Source organism: Ochotona curzoniae, unplaced genomic scaffold (genome assembly GCF_017591425.1).
Source record: "Ochotona curzoniae isolate NIBS_2020 unplaced genomic scaffold, NIBS_Ocur_1.0 contig_4612, whole genome shotgun sequence".
Classification (NCBI taxonomy): Eukaryota; Metazoa; Chordata; class Mammalia; order Lagomorpha; family Ochotonidae; genus Ochotona; species Ochotona curzoniae.
The window spans coordinates 13,256,044-13,283,169 of record NW_024466343.1 but is presented as its reverse complement, the minus strand read 5'-3'; the positions used below and the strand labels follow the sequence as shown (position 1 = coordinate 13,283,169).

At 37.2% G+C, this 27,126-nt stretch overlaps 1 protein-coding gene across 2 annotated transcripts in view; it reads left to right on the top strand.

The window, feature by feature from the left end:
- The window catches only part of TTLL7 (tubulin tyrosine ligase like 7), an 87,681-nt gene extending 60,878 nt beyond the window's left edge, over positions 1-26,803 (top strand). For both annotated transcript variants that reach the window (XM_040987351.1, XM_040987350.1), the window contains exons 18-20: positions 1,777-1,937; positions 12,564-12,737; positions 26,436-26,803. In XM_040987351.1, the coding sequence (XP_040843285.1) occupies positions 1,777-1,937; positions 12,564-12,737; positions 26,436-26,556 (456 nt within the window). In that variant the 3' untranslated portion in view covers positions 26,557-26,803. The remainder of the gene's footprint in view (positions 1-1,776; positions 1,938-12,563; positions 12,738-26,435) is intronic.
- The last annotated feature ends 323 nt before the right edge of the window (positions 26,804-27,126 follow it).

The following is a 27,126-nucleotide window of genomic DNA, read 5'->3' as shown; positions in this document are numbered from 1 at the left end:
TTGTATACTGTGTTTAAAAAAAAATGAATAACCTATAATCTTAATTACTATATCATTTTAAAGCTGGATATAATTATTTCATAATATAATGTGAAGACTGATTAATTTGAGCTAATGTTAAAGTTTACGGGATTGATAACACTTTTCATTTTAGTTATTTTACATAAAGCCTAATTATTCTTGAGACTAATTTAAGGGTCATCTTGGCTGTTTTTGGTGTCCTACTATGCACTAATATAGTATTCAGGAAAATTGAGAAGAGAAGTGATTTCAATTTATCATTATTGCTAGTGTTGATTCTTATATTGTACCAGTTAAGAGTAGTGCTTTCCACATTAAAAAAACAAAGACATCAGCAGTTTCAATGAAAATAGTAAAAAATAAAATGCATGAATTAATGTCTGACATGCATATTTCATCAGTATTATTTTGAATAATTCATGTTAAAGTTTTAAAAAATTCCTCTTTAAAGCATTCATTATTAGTAATATTGAGTTTTTCCAGAACAGTATCTCTTACAGACTGCTTGATCCTGTACCCACTCTGCTTGCATGATACACACGACCTGTAGGATTCCCAAGCTGCCTGTTCCCAGGGAAAGGAAACTAGAACAGGAAGGGAAGAGGGGCATAGCTTTCCTTTGTCCAGTGTAAGAAACAGCAGTGGGTCTTCTCTAAACATAATGTTAGTTTGGAAATCTCTACTGAACTGATCTTTAAACAGATCTTTGTTCTAAATTTACCTTCGTCTAAGATACCTAGTGCAGCTTTATAAACATATATATAAAAAGCAAATTACTTTTTTATCTGCTTCTAGTTCTTCATGTTTTATGCAGCCTTTGCATTTAGAAGTCTTTTTTTACTGTCATTTTACAGTTTTGTAAAATTTTACAAATTGTTATTCTTACTTCATCTTGTGAAATACCTATTTGTAAATAGTTGCACTTTTTATGCCTTTTTGATGTATTACTGATAGTAATATTTTGTTGGATATATTTGCTTTGGATATATTTTCCCAGGTAATTCTTTGATCTTTTTCTTTTTCTCGAACACATCTTAGTGAACATTATTTCTTACATTTGTAAAGTTTTATTTGTTTGAAAGGCAGAGTGAAAGTCAGAAAGGGAGAGACACAGAGAGAGTATCTTCCATCCAAGAGTTTTTTTCACCAATTTTTTGCCACAGCCATGAGTGAGTTAGGCTAAAACCAGAAGCCAGGAGTATCAGACTGGTTTCCTACTGGGTAACAGCAACCCAAGTACTTCAGCCATCATCTGCTGCAACTCAGGTGCGTAAGAAGGAAGCTGGCTTAGAACAGGGGCAGGGTCGATCTCAGCCCCTGTGGAAATCCCACGTGGCAATTCAGCTTGCTGGACCACAATGCCCACATGCTGAATTTTAATAAAGTCAGAATTGTTCATCTTTTATGATTCATGCCTATGTGATTCAAAGTAATCTTTTCACTTAACATACTCAATGACTAGTTTTCTTAACACTTTTAAAACCTTCCTTGAAAGTTAATATCTGTTAGTTGAGTGAAGTCAGGATTCAGTTTTACCTGTTCTTTCTTGTAAAGATCAATACTTCTAAATTTCCATGTACTGAACCACAGTCTGACTTGCTGCCTTTGTCGTATATCAACATTTCATAAACAAGTAGATCTATTTCTGGATGTCTCGTCCTATGTTGTTTAATTTTGTGGAGATGCAGGTGTCATGTTTGAATTTTACAAACACATGTCCATACCTGATTTTAAGTAACTTGTCTTTTCCACTAGGTTTTGGACATAGTAAAATCGAGTATTCGTACAGTTCTTCCACGCATCTGGAAGGTGCCTGATGTCGAGGAAGTAAATTTATATCGGCTTTTCAACCGAGTTTTCAATCGCTTACTCTGGAGTCATGGCCAAGGACTGTGGAATTGTTTCTGTGATTCAGGGTAAGTGCTAAGCCATCTTTCATTACTGTAATCTTAAGTGTTTTACTGTTTAAAGAGACAGTCTAATAAAATGGTTGTTTCTTTAATAATCCTTTAAAATGTGGGATTTTACTTCATGTAATTCTTAGTGCTCAAGTATAATTTATATTAAACAGGCTGAGATAAAATGATGAATATGAATACAGTAACACCTAACTAATTTGAACTCAGTGGAGAGAAAGGAGTCTTAATTACTGTTAAAAGCTCAGTTGCAAGCCGGTATCCTGAAACATCTGCTCTTGCTTTTAAGTAGCAGACTGCTGAATTATGCTTGTACTCTCACTGTCTCAAATATTCCAGAGCTGCTAAAGCTACTGTGACCTACAATTATTTTAGTCTAAAGTTGTCTTAAACCAAAGATCGCATACACTTTGGTTCACAAATGGCTTCCATACCTGCCTTCCCTTAATCCTGTTGTTGTTTTCCCAATTTAAAAGGTTTGGTAATCTCCCTTCTTCCTCACTGTATTTAATTGTTTACTACTAAATCCTGTGTTAGATACGTTTAAAGAAATGAGTTCATTCAAAGTTGGACCTCCAGAAACTTCCCATTGATGATGGCAAACAATTCTCGCTACTGTGTTCCGGGATTTGTTCTAATCACTTTATGTATGTCAGGCGATTATGTTGTGTTCCAGGTTTGGGCCCAAGATTTATTTCCTAGGTTCCTGCCTCTCCCTTCATAATGCCTTAAGGAAGTAGTAAGATTTTTTCAGAGATTGAGGAATACAGACATACAAGGGCCACATTCAGGGAAAGCAAGCCAGGAAGTGAAAGGGTTATGTAGAGAGATCACCAACTCTGTCTTCAGAGTCTGTCTGTGGAAAGCAAGAAAGCAAGCGGCTGTGCGAGGGGCCAAGAGCCCAAATGCGAGCGAGACAGCACGTAACCAAGAGAGCGAGCCCCTCCCCAACATGGGATTTTTAAAGGATCTTGAGAGGGGAGTGGTTACACAATAACATAACACTACCTGCCCCAGTCCCAGGTAATAATGGGGATGTGTCCTCTGACTCACAGATAGGCAAAAAGATAGGTTATACACACACACACACACACACACACACACACACACACACACACTGGTAGGGGAGGTGTGGCTTCCAAACACACGACCCTGTACTAGCATCCCAAAACAATATCAGTTTCATGTCTAAAACAGCATTTTGTCTCAGGTTCTGCGTTATCTCTTGAGTTACATACATGTTAAGGACACAGTAAAACTTGGATTTGAACTAATTTAGCTTTTAACCCAAGTTTACTCTCATGATCACTAACTAAACTGTAATGTCTCAAGAAAAAATATGATCTACGTGGAAGCAGTCATCAGAAAAGCGACACAGATAAAATATGACATGGTTTCACATGGTAAGTCTATTTTAAAGATTTATTTGAAAGATAGTTACATGCACACAAACACACATATACATACACACACAGACACAGAATTTTCTGGCCCCTGGTTTACTCCTCAGATGGCTTTAATGGCCAAGCACGGAGCCAGGAGCATCTTGTGGGTCTTCCCTGTGGATGGCAGGTGCCCGAGTACTTGAGTCATCTGAACTGCTTTCCTAGGTTGTTGGCAGGAAGCTGGATCAGAAGCAGAGCAGCTGGGTTACCAACTGATGTCCATATTGAATGCTGGCATTGCAGATGGAGGCTTTACCAGTTAGGCCCCAATGTTGGGCCCGTGGCAGTCTCTCTGATAGAAAGGTTAGGTGAAATTAATAGAATCTGGGCATTTTTGCCTCCAGGGTTTTGTCTCCCTTACCCATGTTCTGTCATTGTCAGTTCCTAAGATCTGTAATAACTTTCTTTTTTAAAAAAATTATTTATTTATTTATTTATTGGAAAGTCAGATATACAGAGAGGAGGAGAGACAGAGAGGAAGATCTTCCATCCAATGATTTACTCCCCAAGTGAGTGTAATGGCTGATGCTATGCCGATCTGAAGCCAGGATCCAGGAACCTCTTCCGAGTCTCCCACGCGGGTGCAGGGTCCCAAGGCTTTGGGCTGTCCTCGACCGCTTTCCCAGGCCACAAGCAGGGAGCTGAATGGGAAGGGTAGCTGCCGGGATTAGAACTTGTGGCCGTATGGGATCCCAGGGCGCGTTCAAGGTGAGGACTTTAGCTGCTAGGCCATGCCGCCAGTCCCTGTAATAGCTTCCATTCTTTAACATTAAAGCCCAAAATGCTTATCGCTAGATAGAAGGTTCTTTCTCCCATCTCGTAATTCTGCTCCAACTTGAACTCTGTTCCAGAAAAAGACTCATTACTGTTTAGGGATCTTAAAGATTTGTCCTTTCTTTCCTCTGAGCTATTGAAGTTCTTGTGTATCTGAAAGGACTGCTTTGCACAACCCTGTTCCTCCAGTCCCCTCTGTATTATTTGAATACCCAGATATGCCCATCTCTTCTGTAAAGTTTCAATAAACCCTTCTACTTTTGAATGATTTGTAACTCCTGCATTTAAATGAAATAGCCATGTGGTACTGAACCAGTTCATACCACTTGCAGACTCACCGTCTCCACTGTAATTTTACTATTTTTTTCCCCATTCACCAACAGGAAGAATTCGTAAGCTACTTTCAGGTGCAATGTGATCTGAATAATCTTCATCATACTTTATTTCTATAATGACTTCAGTAAAACGTTTGAATTGTACTCCATAGCCCCTAGTTGACATCAATCTATAAAAGTACTTCCAATTTAAACCCAGAATTGTAAATGTTTTCTGTTGTTGTTATTTGGCAAAACCAAGGACAAGCCCAAAGGGCTGACTGTGGTTCTCAGCTGCTCTCCACCTAGGAAAACTGAGAGATCCTGAAATATAGCTGGCTTGGAGTCCATGACTTTTGCTAATGTTTGATTTGAAAGAAATGTGTAGAATGTATTGCCATATGTTTCAATGCCAATATGATGTAACTAAGTTTAGAATCCTTTTTTGCCTGTGGCTGGTACAAAATTCCCCTCCGATTTCCCTGGTGGTATCTCTGTTATCAGTAATGATAGTGATAGTAAATGATGTTGATTGGAGACTAACTGAATGTCTGACATTGTTGCATTTTAATAGCTTGGACAATCTCCAAAGAAACTATTTTGATTGAAGTATTATTATTACTCCATTTTACACAGCTGAAGAGATTGAAACACAAACTGGATATATGGCATGTCCATGCTCCTCCTGTAAGTGGGTGAACCTGCACTTAAGCCCAGGTTTCCAGAGGCAAGCCCACACTTTTTATACTAAGATTAAGTTTTACTCAAAGTTGTGTAAAATGGATGCCTAGCTCATCATGTCTGGCCAGGTGGGGCAGAAGTAGCATTGAATCAAATTTGCCTTTACTCTCCACCTATTTGTTCCAGTTTTATGGTTTGTAGAGGTGAGTTAACCATCAGGTTTATTTTGTAGCTATACCAATATGTTTCTTAGGCTTTCTCAGTTTGATAAAGTCGATAGTACTGTTTGTCTGATTCTCAGCCTGGGTGCGGAATAATTGTTAATCCTTTCAATTGTGTCTAGTTAATACACAAGCATAAACACACACATTCTCTCTCTTCTTTAACCTTTGAAAGAACAGTCAGGTAGAAATCTATTCTGCTCACTTCTAAAGAAGTTATTTTAATATGAGGTATAGCTTTATTTCACACTAAATTGTAAAAAATATATAATCTAAGTAACTCTAACCCACTTTGGTTCTTGCCTCTGCCTACAAACATCCCCAACAACAAAACAGTAAATAAGCCATCCACTATCTGCCTCCAGAGACATCCAGGAGAGTGGTATAAATCTGTGTATGAAGGTTCTTTAGGATTGGCTAAGGGTTTGCATTAACACAAGAAGGCAAAGAAACCCTCCTCCTTTGTTTTTTCTCTGCAGGCTGCAAAAAGCCATGCTAAGGAGAGCTTACCACGTGCAGCCTCCTGAGAATGCTAGCAGTGGGATTGGGCATTGGAAAAAGTGTCAGTGTGTATATATGTGTATTAAATTCTGTATGATTTGCACACACACAATTCAGAAAGTTTGTGGAAAAACAGAATAAGCTTATGATGATGGTTTGGACCCTTTAACCAGAAAATTTTTCCTGTAATACTGTGGCATGAATAAGCTTTTCTTTTAAAATCGTAGAAAAAGACGACAGTTGAAGGTAGGTTTGAAGGCTGTTTGTAGGATGGTTTACACCTACTTGAAAATGTGTGCATAAGGTGGAGACCCTCAAATTGACATGACTTTTACTGTTTTCATTTAGCTTTTGATTGAATGTAATCCGATTAGCACTTTTTTTTTTTAGCTCAGTAATCTCTCACTTAGTGATCCTTCTGTTGATCTAATCTATTGTTAAGGGTTTTTTGTTTTGTTTTTACTTCCATTGTTCTTTCTGTTACTTTCCTTTAAGCCACTTTATCATCAATTAACATTTCCACCTAAGGAGAAAAAAAACTAGTTGCACTTTCCAGAGAACTATTTTGTTAACTATTTTAATGAGAAAAGGGGATAAAAATTACTGGATTATTGTATAATGCAAGAGTTTTTAAAGCCTCTGGGCTTCATTAATAACTCCCCTTTGTTGCCAAAGGTATTTCGTTTTCTATGTCTTATCATTACATTACTTTTAAGAAAGCCATTCAAGTTCCTTTTATATTTCTGTAAAGATTAGGGAGAACAAGAAAGAACTTTAAAACATTCAATTTCTCTTTTTGAATTCATGGATTTTTGACAGTCCTATTTCCTTGAAATTTAGGTTCAAAGAGCAAGCAGATGACATCCTGCTTTGTAAAAATGCCCTGGTATATATATATATATATATATAATGGCTTAAATATCTATATCTATAGATATAGATATAGATATAGATATAGATATATATACTCAAAGTTGTGTAAAATGGATGCCTAGCTCCATATATATGCCTATATATAGATATAGATATAGATATTTAAGCCATATATATATATAAGCTCCATATATATGCCTATATATATATATAGATATAGATATTTAAGCCATTTCTATTTCCTCTTTATTATTATTATTATTGTTATTATTATTTTGTGATACAGTTCAATAAGCTCTGGGATTTCCTTGACCCTCACCCCACTGATTTCTGCCATCTTATCACAATAGTATAGTTCCTCACAAACAGTCATAAGTTCATCATTGTGAGTATGGACATCCAGCATTCTTTTGTCAAGATATAGTTAACAGTTTCATTGGGAGTCCATCTTTGATTTGAAAGTAGAGATGCATACTGCATTGTATCCTCACATCTGGATATGACAGTCTCCATTACATGGTTACTATACATCCTCTTGAATGAAACGCCACAAAACAAAATGAACAGCAGGAAGAATAGAAATTTACAATGCCATGAAGTTAAATTGCATTCTACTGAATGATTAATGTGTCACGAAAGAAATGAAAAAGAAAATCAAGAACCTTCTTGAAGAAAATGAAGCTACTGTATGACCTGTGAGTCAGTGAAGAATTTAATGAGAAGAAAAACTGTTTTGAAGAAATGAAGCTAAATAGAAAATGAAAAGAAATAGAAAAACATCAAAATCCATGAGATAGTTTACTCTGATCTTTGTTGGTGAGATATATCTCCTGTAGGCAACAAATAGATGGGTTTTGTTTTTTGATCCGGTCCATTAACTTACAGCATTTCATTGATGAGTTTAAGTCATTTATATTCATGGTTAATATGAATAGCTGGTAAATTTGTTCTGTCATTTTAGCAATGGGTTGTTTATTGTTTCATTTAGTCTTTTGTTATTATTTTACTGTGATGTTCTTCACATTTGCTTTTGGTTTTCGTGGGTGCTATTCCTTTGTTTTGTTAAGGGAACATCTTTAAATATCATTTGTATGGCAGGCTGGAAGGGTGTATTCTTTGAGGTTTTCTCTACTGTGAAAGAATTTTATTTCATTTTCAAAGACAAAGGAAAGCTTTGCTGGGTGTGTTATTCTGGGCCAACAAATTTTTTTAACTTTTAGAATCAGGAATATGTTGTTCCATGCTCTTCTGGCCTGTAGAATTTCCTGTGAGAGGTCTCAGCTGTGAGTCTGATTGTTGCTCCTCTATATGTCACTTGATCTTTTTCATAAGCACATTTAAGGATCTTTTTCTTATGTTCAACTGAAGAGAGCTTGATTATCATGTGTTGTAAAGATCACTTTTGGTCAACCCTGTTGGGAGTTCTGTGTCCCTCCTAGATGTCTTTTCCCAATTCTTTCTCCATATTAGGGGTGTTTTTCTTTTTTATTTCATCAAATACATTTTTAAACACAGCTTCTCTTGCTGTGCCTTCTGAAACTCTCATAACTCTTATATTTGGTCTTTTAATAATGTCTCTTAATTCTTGAATACTTTTTTTTTTTTTTAGTTTGACCCAGCTCTGCTTCCAAATTTTTGATTGTTTCCAAATTATGACTAGAAATAAGTTCAATTCTGAGATTCTTTCTTCTGCCTCCTTCATTCTATTATGGAGACTTTCCACTGAATTTTAAATTTGCTCTATTACATCTTTCATTTTCTTTCTTTTTTTTTTTTAAAGATTTATTTTTATTATTTTTTTCATTGGAAAGGCGGATATACAGAGAGGAGAGACAGAGAGGAAGATCTTCCGTCCGATGATTCACTCCCCAAGTGAGTGCAACGGGCCGATACTATGCCGATCTGAAGCCAGGAGCCTCTTCTGGGTCTCCCACGCAGGTGCAGGTTCCCAAAGCTTTGGGCCGTCCTCGACTGCTTTCCCAGGCCACAGGCAGGGAACTGGATGGGAAGCGGGGCTGCCGGGATTAGAACCGGCGCCCATATGGGATCCCAGGCGTGCAAGGCGAGGACCTTTAACCACTTGCGCCACCGCGCCGGGCCCATACATCTTTCATTTTCAATAATTCTACTTGCTTTTGTTTCAGTGTTGCTATTGCCCATGTGACATATTGCTTAAATTCCTTGAACTGTGTATGTTTCTCATTGTTGATAAGAAGCTTTATAACTAGTTTTCTGAATTGTTTCCCCCATTTTCTCAATGTATTCCTCAGTGAACTCTGAGGTTGGCAAAGGCTTTTGCTCCTTTGCATGGGACTCTTCAGTAACAATCAGTGTGCCTCTGTCTTTTCTTGTGCTCTTGGTCTTTGTACTTCTGGTGATCAGATTCTTCTCCTTGGGGCAGGTTTCTAAACTCTGTCACACACAGGTCTACAGTTCCATTTTACTTATTGCAGTTGGCACATGGCTCTTTGTTTGCAGTCACTTGTGTCACTCCCTCCAGTGAGTTTCAGATCTGGGTTCTTGTGTTAGACTTCCAGCATGGTCTCTGAAGCCCCAGCTCCTGGCTCACCACTCTCCACTTCCTGTGATCTTGTGCTGAGGCTGTACCATTGTATGTACAGCCCACTTCCAGTTGGAGCAGGTCCCAGGATTAGGGAGACACCAGGTGTCCTAAATACCTAGGTTGTTGTTGGTGGTAATCTTGCCAGAACCTGCTGGCCATTAGGTCTGAGGACCACATGGACCTGTTTTGACTCATAGGATGCCGAAGTTGGTACTATTTTCCCTATGGGACCAGTGCATGGAACTGAACTAGAAGTTCAGTTCACTCTAATTTAGCACATTCACAGCTTGCTGTTGTCCATCCAATCTCAACTTTTACCACACTGTACAAAATGGCACCTGATGTGCCACTCATAGAGTTCTTGATCTGCTGGCTGTTAAGTCTGGGGCTTACCCAGACCCATTTTGGGTGAAACCTATGGGATGACATATAGTTGCAATGCCCTTAACCAGAAATGAGTTATCTTCCAGCTTGCTGCATGCAAAATTCTGTCCTGTAGCCTTTGTTTCCTTACACAAAATGGCACCTAATTTGTGTCTGGTGGGGGTCTGGACTGTCAGTTGCACTCTGTTTCTACATTGAATGTTTGGGATATGCTGCTGTCTCTCTACTTCTGGCCAGGTCAAACAAATCAGCGGGACAGTCAGTTCTTTGTCTGGGTTCACCTGCAGAACTCCCAATGACCTCCCCTTCCCACCTGACTGCTGGTGGGGCTTCCGCCACTGGTGGATCTCAGATAACAGCTCACTGACTGCCGATGGGGTCACTGCAACACCACACCGTTGTCTCTGCTGCTTTTCTGTGTCTGTTAGTCTCCAGGTGGCCCTCTGGTGTAGGTCTGTCCTCTCCTGGAATATGAGGGAGGGAAAGAGAGAGAGAGAGAGATTGTGTGTGTGCAAGTAGGGGAGAAAGAAAGAGAAATAGAAACAAAGAGAAAGATGCTCAATTTTTGGTTCACTCCCCCAGATAGCTGGATTGAGCCAAACTGACGCCAGGAGACAGGAGCTTCTTCCTGGTCTCCATCATCAGTAGGTGCCCTAGTACTCAGGCCATCTTCTGTTGATTTCCTAGGTGCATTAGCAAGGACCTGGAATAAAAGTAGAGCAACCAGGACTTGAACCAGAGATCACATGGTATGCTGGTACAGCATGAAGTGGCTTAAACTGATGTTCACAGTGCTGTTCCCTCATTTGCCTTAATTTATGAAGGATTTTTGCATACTGACACTGAAATGTGGATTACAAAGTAGAATGTAATGGTGAACGAATATAGGCAGTGGTAAGAAAGATATGTGATAACTTGATTTATATATTTTCTTTGTATATATAAGGAAAATGAGAAGCCAAAACTGCTTATATTATGACTCATATATTCAGAAACTGACACCAATTTAGAATATAGGTTATTCTAGAACAAACACTCTCATCTTTCTATTTATTCATTCTTTTCCTACCTTTAGACAGAAAAATAGGAAAGAAGTTACTGTGGTCAGAATGAGCCCGATAATCAGTCTAATCAGATGATTATAAACTATCAAAAAAAAATCCAAGTTGAGAGTAAAGGTTGGTGACAGAGGTAAATTTCGTAAGCATATTCAGAATTTCTGCAGAGAGAAAAAGAATGTGCTACACAGTCAAAATACTGATTTTTTGGTGTGTATTTATAGCAATATGAAAATCTTATTTCTTTAGGCCCAGACATGTACTGTCTGGTAGATTAAGAAATCATTAATTAAAAACATATCCATACTTAATCATTTTATATCTTTATTTATCATGATGAGAATATGTATACATATATAAATATATCATGTCCAGTATTTCTTATATTGAGTAATAATTTAAATTTTATTTTTAGAGTTAATTTAGCTATAATGTTGTTTCATAAGTGACGAGAATCTTTGTTTCTTTGTTAGGTTTAGCACACCTCAGTATTATAGGCAGTCTTGAATATCTCAGAACACAGAAGAAAATTTGCTTCGTTCAGTTAAATCATTTTTATCACATTTCCTTAAAAAATCCTCTCATTCACTGATGACATGCTCTTATTTGGGGACCGTGTTTTTTTTTTCCTTGAAAAATACACATGATTTTCTGGTTATAAATATCTTTCTGAGTTTCTGAAACATTTTTAAATATTTGAAATATGTCAAATCCACACAAGGTTTAAAATGCAGTATGTGAATTTCCTTTTGGATAGTACATTTCCTTAGGAAAATATTGTCCTAAAATTTTTTTTTTCAAAATCAATTGTTTCTTTCTCTGAAAATAACATGAATCAGTTTGTGTTAAATGAAACTTGAATCATTACTATGTCTTTAACTGAGCTTATCTCTTTAACACTTGAGAGAAGTTGTGTTGATATTAATAAATCTGTTTCTTTCTCTCCCTGTTTTTCTCAGTTCGTTGGTGGTAGTGTGATAGCATGGTTTACTTTTGTCTTTTAATTTAAGCCACAATGGCAAACTTGGGAATTATTCTTTCTCTCTCTCTCTCTCTCTCTCTCTCTCACTCTCTCTCTCTCTCACACACACACACACACACACACACACACACACACAATCTTTAGGTTTACCAGGGAAAGATGTACTACCACTCAATTTAAATAAGCTGAGTGTCTTGCAGGAGGATGGGTACTCTCCTTGGGATTGCAGTAGAGTGATGGGCTTGCAGTAGGGTGATGTTTGTTGAGACATTGTGACTTCTGAAGTGAGGAAGCTGCCTCCATTGCAGCAAAGTCATGAGTGCATCCATAATGGTTTTAGCAAAACTGAAATCACAATCACAATCAAGGGATTAAACCAAAATTCTGTCAGAGCAGAGTTCACAAATGAAGCTTTTTTTTTTTTGGTTGCAGTTGTTGTGTTGTTTCTGTTTTTATTTTGGTCCTTTCGTGGTCACTGTTAATATTCGGGTAAATCCAGATCCCTAAAAACTTAAGCTCTTGATAATTGTGATCTTTGAGACATTATGTCACTGTTTTCCAAATTGTTCCACTTTCCATTGTTGGGGAAATATCTTGTTGGCTATCCACAGGTGGCAGCATCGCAGGTATAAAAACAAATCATGTATGAATTTGATGCTTTGCTTCTTAAGTGTAAAGAATTATTTCCTAATTTATGTCTATTAGATACTTTTCAACCATCCACAGTTATTGCAAATGGGTAAGGCCACAGTTTGTTGCCTGGTAAGTGATGTAGATGGTTGCCATTTTTAACAGTCATCATGAGGTCATGTCTGTTTCCATGCCAACAGATCCTCTTGGGAGAGTATATTCAGTAAAAGCCCAGAGGTGGTGACTCCTTTGCAGCTCCAGTGTTGCCAGCGCCTGGTTGAGCTTTGTAAACAGTGCCTGCTAGTGGTTTACAAGCATACAACTGACACCAGAGGATCACTCTCGGGCTTTGCTCCTGACTGGGGTAATTCCAGGTACTTGTTTACATTCTCTGTTCCCAGCGAGTTTTACATAAAATGATGCTACAACACTGTGTGCTGTTCGGAGTTTCTTTTTGCTTGCATGGCTAGAGAGAAAGCTGAATTCTGCAATCCTTATTTATAAGGCACTGATCATGGACAGTAATCATAAGCCTAAAGGATACAAAGAGTATATGCATAGAAATGAGATTGTTTGGGTTGTGTAATTTTGCTTTCAAATGCGACATAAAAGCATCTAACAGAGTACTAAATTTTATTTTTAGTCCTTAACAATAATAGGTTGGTATTGATTCTCAAACCTAATACAGTCAAGAAACATACCCTTGACTTAATTTTTATTGTTCCACTAGACTTCTATTACACTTTCTCATCATAAAACAAATATGTAGAATGGGTTTTCTGACATATTTAAATGTTAAATTTTATCAAAGTCATCCAACTAAAAAAGTCTTTGCAAGGCACACAAAGCTGTTTTTAGCTGAAAACATAGAACAAAAAAGAGATAAATTTTAACATTTCTCAACACAATTGTAGTTGTCATAAAGATGAGTATCTAACTTTTAATTTTCATATGTGTAAGTTTTACTATTCAGGATCGAACAAATTATAACTTTGAAAAATAATGATGCTTTAAAAAGTCCACTGCTAATTGAATAAGCATTGAGGAAAATGAAACAACTGTAGCTTCAATTTTCTTTGTGAAAGATCTACACATTGCAGTTTACTATGAAAATCTCATGGAGTTCAATAAACCTTTCCACAGAAGGAGCTTGCACTAGCAGCATGGCTCAAACTGTTTTCTGCAAAATAATTGAGATGAATTTTTAATCTTTGCCTTGCTTCTGTCCTTGTGTTGGAGGTCTTCTAACCTATTATAACTGTTTTGCAAATAAAAACATCGATCACAGACATAGTAGAGGTAAAATTAACCATTAGTGTAGAAAAATCATAAATGTCTCAATTAGTCTAAAGTTTTAGTGATTTAACTGAAGTAAATTATTGAAATAAAACTTTTATTACTTTCATTATCACTTTGGTGTGACTTAAAAGACCAATAGGTATATTTATACATCATAACATAAGTAAATAAGTAGCCTTCATTTTAAGGATTGATACTCTGTGAGCATGCAAGAATTTGTCCTAAAGCCTTAGTGTAGCTTCAGTGTTATTCAGTTTTGATAAAAGAGCTTGTAGCTTTAGTGGATAGGTAAAATAGGTTGTCTTCCTGGTTATGCTAGAGCAAAGAGTTGTATCTTGCAGTTGCCTCAGACCATTTTTATTTTCTTTGCCTCCTGATGCCTCGTTCTGATAAGTGCTCAGAATAAACCCAGTATAAGTGACTATGAGCACTCTGACTTCCCTGACTTCTGTTTAACTGGAGAGTGATTTGATAAAGAAATATCAAAATCAGACTGTGATCATCAACATACAGTCTATTATTATCAAAGTTACATTGGTAGGGAGTAATGTAGCATTGATGTGGGCCAAGTGGTTTTCTAATGTTGATTTCTAGAGTTAAACTTGTCCACCCCAAACCGAGCTGGATTCACCCAAAATTCTGTTGCTACAAACCTATGAATGCTGTTTTCTTGAGCACTAGCACACAAAGACTAAGAATGCTCTTTCTGCAACAAGGCTGAGTCAGAAAGAGAAAGGTTCTTTTGAAGCCCGCAGTTTGAAGAACTCAGTTCTGGAAAGAAACCAAGAGATTTACACCAGCGGAAATTTTCTTATATGGAAGCACTTTGCAGAGAGGAAAATCAACCTTGCTTCCTGATAGTGTCATGTAAATTTAAAAACATGTAAAAAGTGGCCATGTTTTTTTTCTTTTCTGTGTAAGGACACTTGTAGCATTTTATTCTTCACATGAATGTCACTTGATATCTCTTAGTAGATTAATACATTTTATTTGTAAAATATACTTGGTATAAATCCACATATAATGTGACTATATAACATTAATATATAACACTTATAAGTAAATACTCTTGACATAAATAATTTATGAGGATTTTGGCTAACTTATCTGTAAAGGTAATATCGGATTTGTAGAGTATGCTTCTCTTCACCAAAGAACTGTGGAATATTTCTTTTTTTTAAAATTTTATTAATTGTATTACATTATGTGACACAGTGTTATGGGCACTGGGATTCCCCCCACCCCTCCCCGAACCCTCTCCCCATAGTGGATTTCTCCACCTTGTATTACCACAGTTCAAATTCAGTTGTGGTTCTTTCATTGGAAATATTTACCAAGCATAAAGTCCAGTGTCTTATTATCCTAGTGGGTTCAATGATTTCTTGGTGAGACCATCTCTGGTCTGAAGGTAAAGCCAGCTAAGCATCATCCCAAACGATTAAAGGCCCCGACATGACCTCAACAACCATTTACAACCTCCTGGCATCAATTGACATGACATTGATTAATAGTATGTTGATGGGGAAGATGCAGTTTCTTAACTACATCATGTGACTTCTTCATAGACATTTCAATTTTGGTTTGTATTCAACCTGATTCCATACAGTTATCCGTTTAGGTACAATACATTTTTTTTTTTTTAAATTTAGGATGGGTGTGCAGAGAAATCTCCAATACCCCAGTGAGGCGTTACTCATCTTTGTGTCCCACCTAGTGAGGCCTGTTTGGGTCAACGCTGGGCTTTTCCTGTCTGATTCTAAGCTTTCCGTGTTGTTGTCTGTCCGTTCTAGATTTTTTGTTTGTATGTATATTTGTTTGTTTTGAGGGGTTACTGGAGCGATCTTAATGGTCACCGTGAGGGAGGGTGGGGACCCAGAGCCAGAGCCAGGCTAGGACCAGAGAGAGCTTGCCTCCTTATTCCCAGAGGGAGTTTATTATTCTTCTGTTTCTGCAGATCGCTCAGGGCTCCTGGCCATCGTTCTGATGGCGCTGGTTTCTGTACTGCAGAATTTGGACTTCTTCCATCCCCTGTGGAGGCTCCAGATGGGGGTGGGTCACCTCAGAGTTCTCGGTCTCCGAAGGCACTCCTGTTCCCCGTGGTCTCCTTAGCGGTTGGGATGTAGTCCTTGGTATCCGTGTTGACGGTCCTTGGTGAGGATCTGGGAGTCTTCAGGGTTGGGATGCAAGCCTCCTCCTTACCTCCCACTCCACTCTGGGATCTCCACCCTGCCCCATATGCATGACCCCCTATTAAGAGGCTTTCAGGGTCGCTCCCGATTCCCCCCCTTATGCCTGTGTAGCTTTACAATTGTCTAGTGCCGATTCGAGTCTGTTGTCTGTGGGTTATCAGATTTGATCCTGATAGGCTATGTTTCACGTCTTTGTGGAATATTTCTTAAGAGGCTTTAAAAACAATATGGCATCTATTGCATGAATAACAGTGTTCTTCCACACCAAAGTCCCAGAAAAAAAAATTTCATAGATGCACCAAGAGAGAAGCCATTGCTCAGTGGTAGATTCATTGTGACTGACAGATGAAATGAATAGTTGAACTCAGCATTCAATTAGGAATATGTAACTGATATATCCCAAGGACATTGGAATTCTTTTTTTTTTTTTAAAGATTTATTTATTTATTGGAAAGTCAGATACACAGAGAGGAGAGACAGAGAGGAAGATCTTCCGTCCGATGATTCACTCCCCAAGTGAGCGCAACAGCGGATGCTATGCCGGTCCGAAGCCAGGAGCCAGGAACTTCTTCCAGGTCTCCCACATGGGTGCAGTGTCCCAAAGCTTTGGGCTGTCCTCGACTGCTTTCTCAGTACACAAGCAGGGAGCTGGATGGAAAGTGGGGCTGCCGGGATTAGAACCGGCGCCCATATGGGATCCCAGGGAGTTCAAGGCGAGGACTTTAGCTGCTAGGCCACGCCGCTGGGGCCCAACATTGGAATTCTTAGGATGAGCTTCATAGTTCACTGTCTCAAGGCTTACTTGAGAGGTCAGGTGAACCCCAACCATTTTTCAACCTCAGCATAACTTGTTCCTGTTTCTTGTGCATTGGCATTTCATATAAGGTCATTTTACAAGGAAATATATTACATTTTTAGAAACCACCAAGTTAATACTTCTGCTTTTTGCAATAGAGCACTAGATTTTGCATAAATTCTTCCTTCTGTGAGAAAATATCAAAGTATGTGCTTGAGGACACTGGAGGATTAATCGGGTGCTTGTTTGTGAGCACTTGTTAACACCAAGGCAGGCTTTGACAGTCTGGTGGGGTTAAGAGAAATAGTCCAGGCCTTCTAAAGAATTTTAAGAGTGTAAGTACCTCAGATGATTTGACAAATTTGAAGAATTAAAAGGGAAGAGTATGACACATCTCTAACATTAGAGGGGGCTTTCATAAGTCATTTCACAGAAAAAAAATCAGCAAGATGCAGGAAATTTGAATAAAATAATTAATGGACAGCTATCCTACATAGAAGTGACTCAACATCAGAATTCAGTACATTCAGCACAAGAGGAACATTTAAAAAACTAACCAGGTAGTAGAATAACAAAGTAACTTTCAACTAATTTTAGAAGATTAAAATAATGCAGGGAATATTTTCAAAAATATACTTGTTTATTTGAAAGGCATAGTGAAACAATAAGGGAAGGAGAAAGACAGAAGAAATATTTTCCTTCTACTGAGTCACTCTCCCAGTGGCTACGATGACCAGGAGTGGGCAGGCCAAAGCTGAGAGCCTAGCTATTCCCTCTGGGTCTCTCACAAGTTAGGGACCGGTGTGCTTGGGTCATCTTCCTCTGCTTTCCCATGTGCATTAGCAGGGAGCTGGAGTGAAGCCAAGCAGACCAGGGCTTGAACCAGCACCCTGAAATGGGGTGCCAGAGTCGCAGGGGACGGCTTAACCTGCTGCACAGAGCACTTATTCTGTCCCCAATGGTTTTGCACCTTCTAGTGTATAATAAGTAAGAAATCCATGTGTAAACCTCAAAATAAATTTTATATGACTAATGAATCAAACATGAAATCATAATACACATAGAAAGATTTTAAACTCAATCTCAGAAAATCAACAAAACAGTACATAGCAAAATAAATATTTAAGGAATTAAGTGGGTTTACTAGAAAAAGGAAAAAAATCATTCAGTCATCTCGAAAGGTGACAAAAATGACATTCAGATAAACCAAAGGAGGGCTGTTGTAACACAGCAGGTTAAGTCACCACCTGCCACCTTGACATCCCGTAAGGGCATAGCGTTCATGTCCTGGCTGCTCCACTTCTGATCCACCTTCCTGATGATCCTCCTGGGAAAACAATGAAAAATAACCCAAGACCTGGGCTCCTGCGCATGTGGTTTCTGCCGAATGCAGCACCACTGTTACAGCCAGTCAGGCGATGAATCAGTGGGTTAAAAACCTCCCTCTCTTTTTCTCCCTTTCTGTTTCTCCCTCTCTCTGTTTGAATATGTTCTTAAAAAATGAACCCAAAGAATATACAAGGGAAAATAATGCAACTGAGGGTATAAATTAATGGTGTAATTAAACAATAAAGAAGACAGAGTCAAAAGTATATTTTAGGAAAGATTAATAAGATTAATGGAAAACTGATTATGAATATGAAAGGCACAAATAGTTAACAACAGCAAAAATGGACACCTTGCTACAGACCTTACAGATAGTAAAACCTTTGTAAAGTATTACAAAAAATTCCATGCCAATAACCTTGGCAATTTAGATGAAGCCAACAAATTCCTAAAATGTACGTGTTAGCAAAAGTAAAACAAAATGGAAATAAAAAACCCTTCATTTTTAAAAGATTTATTGATTTTAATTGGAAAGTTACAGATTCACAGAGAGATTTACAGAGAGAAGAAAAGATCTTTTCTCTTTTGGTTCACTCCCCAAGTGACCACAACAGCCAGAGCTGAGCTGATCTGAAGCCAGGAGCCAGGAGCTTCCTTCTGGTCTCCTACGCTAGTACAGAATCTCAGGGTTTTGATTCATAAGCAGGGAGTTGGATGGGAAATGGATCAACCGGGATACAAACTGGGGCACTTGTGGGATCTAGTGCAAGCAAGGCGAGGACTTCAGCCCCTAGGGTGTCATGCTGGGCTCAAAACCATACATATTTTATCACTAGCGCAGTAACAAAATCAATAGTTAAAATCCCCTTTACAGAGATCGTCCCAAATTTATGTGACTTCAGTAGTCAACTTGATCAAACATAATCAATGAACAAAAAGGATGGAATTTTGTTATCTTGTTTTATGAAGCTGCTGTTTGATACTAAGGCCTGACCAGGACATTAAGTCAAAGAATAATGAAGTTTAGTCCTAGTCCTTAACATACAGGTAAAAATTTCAAAGAAAGTATTAGTAAACTGTCCCCAGAAAGTTTAAATTAGATAATAATTATGAGCAACTTCTGCTTATTGCGTTAACTTAAGGTTTCAACAACATAAAGAATGGTGAGTTGGGGCCCGGCACAGTGACCTAGCAGCTAAAGTCCTTGCCTTGCATGCACCAGGATTCAATATGGGTACCGGTTCTAATCCCAGCAGCCCTGCTTCCCATCAGGCTCACTGCTCATGGCCTGGGAAAGCAATGGAGGACGGCCCCAAGCCCTGGGACCCTGCACCTGCATGGGAGATCTTGAAGAGACTCTGGGTTCCTAGCTTCAGATGAACTCAGCTCCAGCTGCTGTGGCTGCTTCAGGAGTGAATCGAGTGATGGAACACCTTCCTCTTTTTCTCTCCTCTCTGTATATCTGACTTTGCAATAAAAATAAATAAATCTTAAAAAAAAATGGTGAGTTTAGGTCCCGGTGCGATGGTGCAGTGGTTAAGGTCCTCGCCTTGCACGCCCAGGATCCCATATGGGCGCCGGTTCTATCCCAGCAGCCCTGCTTCCATTCCAGCTCCCTGCCTGTGGCCCGGGAAAGCAGTCGAGGATGGCCCAAAGCTTTGGGACCCTGCACCTGCGTGGGAGACCCAGAAGAGGCTCCTGGCTTCGGATCGGCATAGCTTTAGCCGTTGCACTCACTTGGGGAGTGAATGATCGGACAAAAGATCTTCCTCTCTGTCTCTCCTCTCTGTATATCTGCCTTTCCAATAAAAATAAAATCTTAAAAAAAAATGGTGAGTTGACTTTGCCGTATTAGTAGGATAAATGCCAATTTTAAAGGACAGATTCCTTCATAGAATTCAGTATATATTCATGCTTTTATGCTTAACTAGCGAGAAACAAATGAATGATTCCTCAATATAATAGAGCTTGACTACAAAGAAACCCTTAGAGTAAACATATCTAATGTTGAAATTTTGAAAGCTTTCCCTTTCAGGTAAGGAACAAGATAGAACTGTCTGTTACTGTCAATTCTATTCAGCACTGTATAAAGGATATAACTTGGTCATTTAGGCAAACAAAAGAAATAAAAAGTATTAGGCATTAAAGAACTAGAACTCAAACTAGTGGATTTAACTGTCTTAGTACAAATCTTAAAAACCTACAGATCAAGGTTTAAGTGAATGTGACAATGTTGATGAAATAAAAAATAAGTGAATTTTGCTTTTATGTATCAGAAATAAGCTGAAATTTTAGAAATCTTTCTTTAAAAGATTCCTTTATTTTTTACTGGAAAGTCAAATATGCATAGAGGAGGAGAGTCAGAGGGGAAGATCTTCTGTCTGTTGATCCACTCCCCAAGTGACTGCAGTGGCTGGAGCTGCGCCAGTCTGAACCAGGAGCCTGAAGCATCTCCCACATGTGGGGGGCAGGATGCAGGGTGCAGGGTGCAAGATCCCAAGGCCTTGGGCTGTCCTCCACTGCTTTCCCAGGCCACAAACAGGGAGGTGCTTGGGAAACGGATGCAGGGATACAATCCAGGGCCCATATGGGATTGCGGTGCATACAAGGCAAGGAATTTAGATACTAGGCTACTGCGCTGGGCCTTAGAAGTCATTTTTATTAGCCTGAAAGGATATTTAAAGCATAAGAATAAACTGAAGAAATAGTATACGACATTTATGCAGGAAAACGTAAGCAATAGAAAGATGTACCTTCTTCATAATTGAAATCAACATTATTATTGCCATTTCCTCTCAAATACTTCCATGCATCTATAAATTCAAACTAATAATGCTATAAATGCCTCTCCCCAAATTTTACATTTATTTTGTTGTAGAGAATGTTTGACCAAAGCTTTCCTTTGGAGAGATAAAAGTACTAATATTCTAAGTCCCAAAGGAATGAAAATAGGTAAGATAATCTTGAAATAGGACAGTGTCGTGATAGGGCTTACCAATTACGTTATTAAGACATAAAGAAAATACTACTTAAGATAGTGTAATATTGGCAAAAAAAAAGAGACAATTACATTGATGGAGTCAATCACAAGTCATAAACCAACCAAGTCTACTTACAGCCTTGATGCATGGCAAAATGAGGTACACGTGATTTGTAACAAATGGTAAGAGGAAGTTTACTTAAACAAATGATGTCAGGCAGTTGGGTTTCCAAATAATAAAAGTGAAACTAGACACTTGACTTTACCTACACCATTTAAAAAAACTCATTTCCAGGTGAATTGTGTATGCACATGCGAAAATCAAAACTAGATTTCAGATGATAATAAGGGACCTTGAAGTATGCGATGCTTATAAAAATAGAATCAGAAAGTACTAATCAAAATGGCAAAATTAATGCATTTTGCGCTATTAATCTATGTTGATCAGAAGATCTCAGAGTTTAAAAAAATTGCAAGCCACAGGAAGAAGCTATTTTTGCAATCCAATATAATCTGTAAACATCCTGACACAGATTGCATATGAGGTCCTACAGATTTCTAAGAAAAATGGGAAAGAAAATTGGAAAGATCAATAAACCTTTTAAAAAGAGTTTAAATTAATTATTAATCAGGCAAATGCAAAATCGTATAAAAACACTGCATACCTGAATTGGTGAAAATGTAGAGTAATAGGAATTTTCTTGCACTTCAAGTGATAGCGAAAAATTTTGCCTTTTACATAGACGTTGTTGCTTTTTACTGAAATCTGCCTTTTCACAGCATTCAGTTCCCAGTAAACTTGCAGACATATTTGGACCGTGTACCAAGGACCTTATTGAAAAGTTTTAAACATCAAGTTGTTAAATACATACTGCCATTTATGTTATAAAATTTGACATATTTGTTTCAAAGCAGGGTTAGTCTTGCTAGTGAGGCTGATGTTCACAATGTATAGATTGTAAATACAATTTACTCTTGCACACTATTTGTTAATTCTTTATGAGTGAGTCATTAAGTTTTTTCACATTGAGAAAACAGATTTAAAGAGGTTAAATGGTTTACACAAATTCACCTTAGTAATAAATTGCAAAAGTGGAGTTTGAAACCAGGATATCCCACCTACATCAATTTACAGTTATTTTCACAGAACAAGGCACTTCTACTAGGATATTGTCCTAGCTATAAATTAATGTGATGGTAACGTTGAGAAGTTGGAGCGCTTGTATGTTGCTGGTAAGGGCAGTTGTAGAAAAAACATTTAATAATTTCTTTAAAAATTGAAATATAGAGTTACTCCACTATTAGGTGTATACTCAGAAGAACTGAAAACAAGGAGTCAGAGAGACATTTTATACTAATGTTCATAGCAAAGCCATTTAAACTAGCCAAAGATGCAAATAGTGGAAGTGTACATCAATAGGTGAATGGATAAAATATGGTATATAAATAGAATGCTGAGTGTGGAGTTTCCTTTTAGGATGGTGAAAATATTGTGAATGTACTTAATAATCTGAATTGTATACTTAAAATATTAAAACAAATCAGATTGTGTATATTTTACTATGTTAATTTAAGAAACCACAGACTAGGACAATGAGTTTGTTTTGTGGATGGGGATCAGAGTCCTACTGATATTCTAGAATGATACCAGAAAGGATATAGCTCAGATTTTTCAAGATTAGTTCCCTACCATTGGTGAAATATTCTATATTGCAGAAATCCTCTATGGACAGCTAATACCATGATGGCACATAAAAGACCAATTAATCATCATTAAACAAATGCATGTTCTTTTTATTATTTGAAAGACAGAGTGACACAAAGAGAGAGGGAAAGAGACAGATTTAGACAAAGATAACTTCCATCTGCTGGTTCACTCCTAAAATGTCCAGAATGGCCACCATGTGACCAAGGCAAAACCAAAAGCCAGCAGTTTTTTTCCAGGTCACCTACTTGTGTGGCAGGAACCTAGAATTTGGTCAATCTTCTGCTTTACCAAGCCAAGTTAAATTGAAAGTGCAACATCCAAGACATGAACCAGCACTCTAAAATGAGTTACTGGCATCACAAGCAGTAGTTTAACAGCAACTGGGAAAGGTAAAAAATGTGAGATGGGGCATGTGTGTAAAGCAACCGAAAATACAATCTGAGGCATTTCTCCTTGGTAACAGATATTTTGCACATCAAGAATAAGCTAAATCTTGGTGGACACTTGGTGCTGAGTTCAGTTACTGCACAGGTCCGCTGGCATCCCATATCAGCGTGTCTGCTCTGAAGTCCCAGTTCGTCATTTCTCATCCAGCTCCCTGCTAATGTACATTGCAGGGAGGCAGAAGGCTGTGGCTCAAGAACGTGGGTTCCTGGCACCTGTGGGAGGCCCATGTGAGATATGAGATCCTAGTATGACCTGGTAAGCTCCTAGCTGATGCAGGCATTTGGGAAGTGAATCAGCAAATGGGAGATCTCTTTGTTCTTGTCTTTCTCTCTGTCAAATAAAAATAAAATACATTTTCCAAAAGGTAAAGTAAATAAATAAAACACGAAATAATCTGGGAAAAATAAACCTATAAGCTGTTCATATTTTTTGCTGTTTTGCAAACAGTTGTTAGATATATTCTAAAAATCCACTTCATTGAAATAGTCTTACTGCTTAAAGAATGGCATTATGCTATTTAATTTATTTCAAAGAACACTTCAAAAATAATCTTTGATGTTCTGCTAGTGTAGGATCTCCCAAGAGTTATTGGTGAAGATGCTTAGTCAAACAATCCATTCTGTTTCCCCATAATGCTTAAAAATATCTCACAGTTCATTCTTCAGAAAAGCAAAGTGTTCTTGCCAATGTGATTTCATATGCCTTTTTTTTAGTTGATATTGAACTTTTTCTTTTGAAATATTAAAAGAATTTTCATTTTTAAACTTTTTCTGTTTCCTTAAAGACTAATATTATGGAATTTGTGTTTCTCACTTGCTAGGTTATTGGATATTTCATATATCTGAAAATTTAAATCCAGCAATTTTACTTATTAGTTTTAGATTTTGACTTCTATAAGCATCTACATGAGCTTCTGATGTCAATACTGGATAGTTGCCAGGAGCACTCGTGTGGTATGCGAATCCTGGTTCTGTCACTTACCAGAAATGTGACCATGGGGAAGGCATCTGATTACTGTATGCATCCTGAAGTTTATTTATCCATTAAATGGAACTAACAATAGTCTATGTAGTTGATATGAGAAGTAAATGAGTTAATATTTGAATAGCAATTAGGACAGTGAAAACATTATTTAAATAGCATAATTTAGCTGTGATCCTGGACCCTGTGCTTTTATTTTTTCAGGTGTGAAATGGAGATCTTGAACTCAAAAATTTATGTGACAGTTATTGAAATGTCAATGATTATTATTGTTTGGACATTCTTTGAAAGAAAACTGTTAGGAGTTGTTGTTTACTTTCACTTGTTGGTATAATTAAGATGCATCTTGAAATGAAGTTCCATCATGACTTCACCAGTTCTTGACTTCATAATTGATCCATATAAATTACTCAAATATTAAGAAGATAATTTATATAATCTGTGATGTGAGAAATCAGTTGTTTCATTATTCATCACCTTTTATACAATTTTGATTTAGTTTGGTTTGTTGTATATTGCTTTACTGCTCTATTACCTTAATGATTTGAGCAATTATTTATGGTTTGTGATATTAGGTAATAGATTTAGAGGATGTTATTAGATAATTCATGACAGAGATGATGTTTATGAAAATTATGGAAAATTCTGCCATTTTAAACTGAATACTGTTTGCAGTTTGACTATAGTGAATTCATTTTCTTCCTTGCAAGACTTATAAAACACACCTGTAAGTATAATTTCACATTAACATGGAAGTATCATAGCTGTCAGAGTGACTTAACATAGATAGGTAGATATAATATCATTGGACCCGACTTTAGCCAGACATTTCTGAAAATATTTATCATATATTTTAAAATTTTCACATAATTTCACACATTTATGAAAATGCAATATTTTCACTTGTAGATTTTATTATCTCATGAGGAAAACATAGTAAATAACTTGACATGTTGCTATTGTTTGTTTTTCCAAGGCCACTGCTAATTCCAAATTTCGCAGTCACTACTTTTTGCTTAGAAATTCCTTAATTCATAAACCTTTTAAAAGATGTATTTATTTCTATTAGAAAGTTAGATATACAGAGAAGAGAAGAGGTAGAGAGGAAGATCTTCCATCAGCTGATTCACTCTCTAAGTGACTGGAGCTGCGCTGATCCAAAGCCAAGAGCCAAGAACCTCTTCTGGGTCTCCCAGACATGTGCAGGGTCCCAAGGCTTTGGGCCATCCTCAACTGCCTTCCCAGACCACAGGCACGAGCTGGATTGGAAGTGGAGCTGCTGGGTTACAAACCAGTGTCCATTTGGGATCCTGGCACATGCAAGGCGAGGATTTTAACCACTAGGCTACCATACCAGGCCATAATTTATAAACATTTTGGTCATTGCTTTATCGCATGTCTTCATCATTATCAACACTTGAGTAGTGTTATTTCCCTATGCTTTTGTTTATATGGATTTCTCAACCATTTCTCCTCAGATGTAGAAGTTAAATGTCAATACTAACTAAAGTTTTTTACACAAACAAGTAGATTATACAGATGCATGATGTCCTATTAGCAACTCTTAATTCCTAAACCTTTATAAATAAAACCAAAAACCAAAGAAAATGATATATTTATTGGCAAATTTGACCTGCATTTACATGAAGCTATTTATAATCTTTATCTAGCTGATATATTTTCAGTATTAATACATTTTACTACAGAAATGTTAGCAACCTGTTACAGGATGCTGTCCCCTAGACCCACGTGGAGGTGTTACATAGTATGTGTACTGTGTTGTTTTTCCAAAACCTGGAAACGTCATGTATTCCAAAATAGACTTGACTACAAAGGTTACTTACAGATGATCTATAATCATGATTGCTTTTGATATAACATAATCATAAGTACTATATAAGAATGCAAAATATCCAAATACAGTTGTTGTTTTACCTTTTTTTTAATGAAGCACATCATTCTTAAAACAAATAATACAAATGTAGCTAGTCAAGAAATCGACTAGTAAGAAATATTTGAATGACTCCACAGCAGAAACTGATGCAAAATTGTAAATGAGCATGAACCGCATAAATAGTTTTGTAGGATAGAGTACAGCGACTCCACAGATGTCTTTTGGTACTAACATTCTGGTCACATCTATTTTCAACTTTTTAGGGGAGGTTATATGATTCTCTTTTCTCCTCCTGCCTTCAAACTAAAATAGGAAATCTTTGTATATGAATTGCTTTGGTTTCTTGGTAACATTTTTGTGTAGGATAAGTATGTAAATTACTAATCACTTAAGTCAGATACATTAAGACTAATTTGTTTGTAATAGTCTAATTTTTGAACTGTCACTTTTAGGTACTTGCTACCAGGAAGTACCCAGTTCTTCATGAGAACACCAACTTTCAACCTGAAATACAATTCACCTGGAATGACTCGCTCCAATGTTTTGTTTACATCCCGATATGGCCATTTGTGAAGCAGAAGGGAAGATCGCCATGGGTTATGCATAAATAGCAATTCGTTTTTTTCCTTAAGTGGAACATGCAAAGAAAAGTGACCATTAAGTGCTGTTTTATGTACATATAATTTAAATATATGTGAGAATATATACACATACACTCAAATTACATATATATTTATTATAATATTTGAAAGAAGAATTAGCAGAAAACTGAAGACTTAACCTTTCTGGAAATAAACCATATTAAAATTGTTTACACAAATATGTGAATGTCTAGAATTTGCTAGGTTTATAATTAATTCCTTCCTACTAGAAATGTTATTTTTGCTGCAGAGTGTATAAAACAGAATTAATCTTGAAAATCCCATTACAATGTTAAATTATTTTCTAGATAAGACAGCTTTTGACTTGAAAAAAGCATTAATAGCATAATACCTTATTAATTCTCTTATATGTGGTAGCCATTTAAAATGAAACAAGATATTAGAAGCCTGAAGTTGCTTGATGATAGGATGAAGTGTAAGATGGGTTTGTCATTACAGTAGCACACTGTTAACTTCTAGGAAAAATCTCAGCCTGATTGTC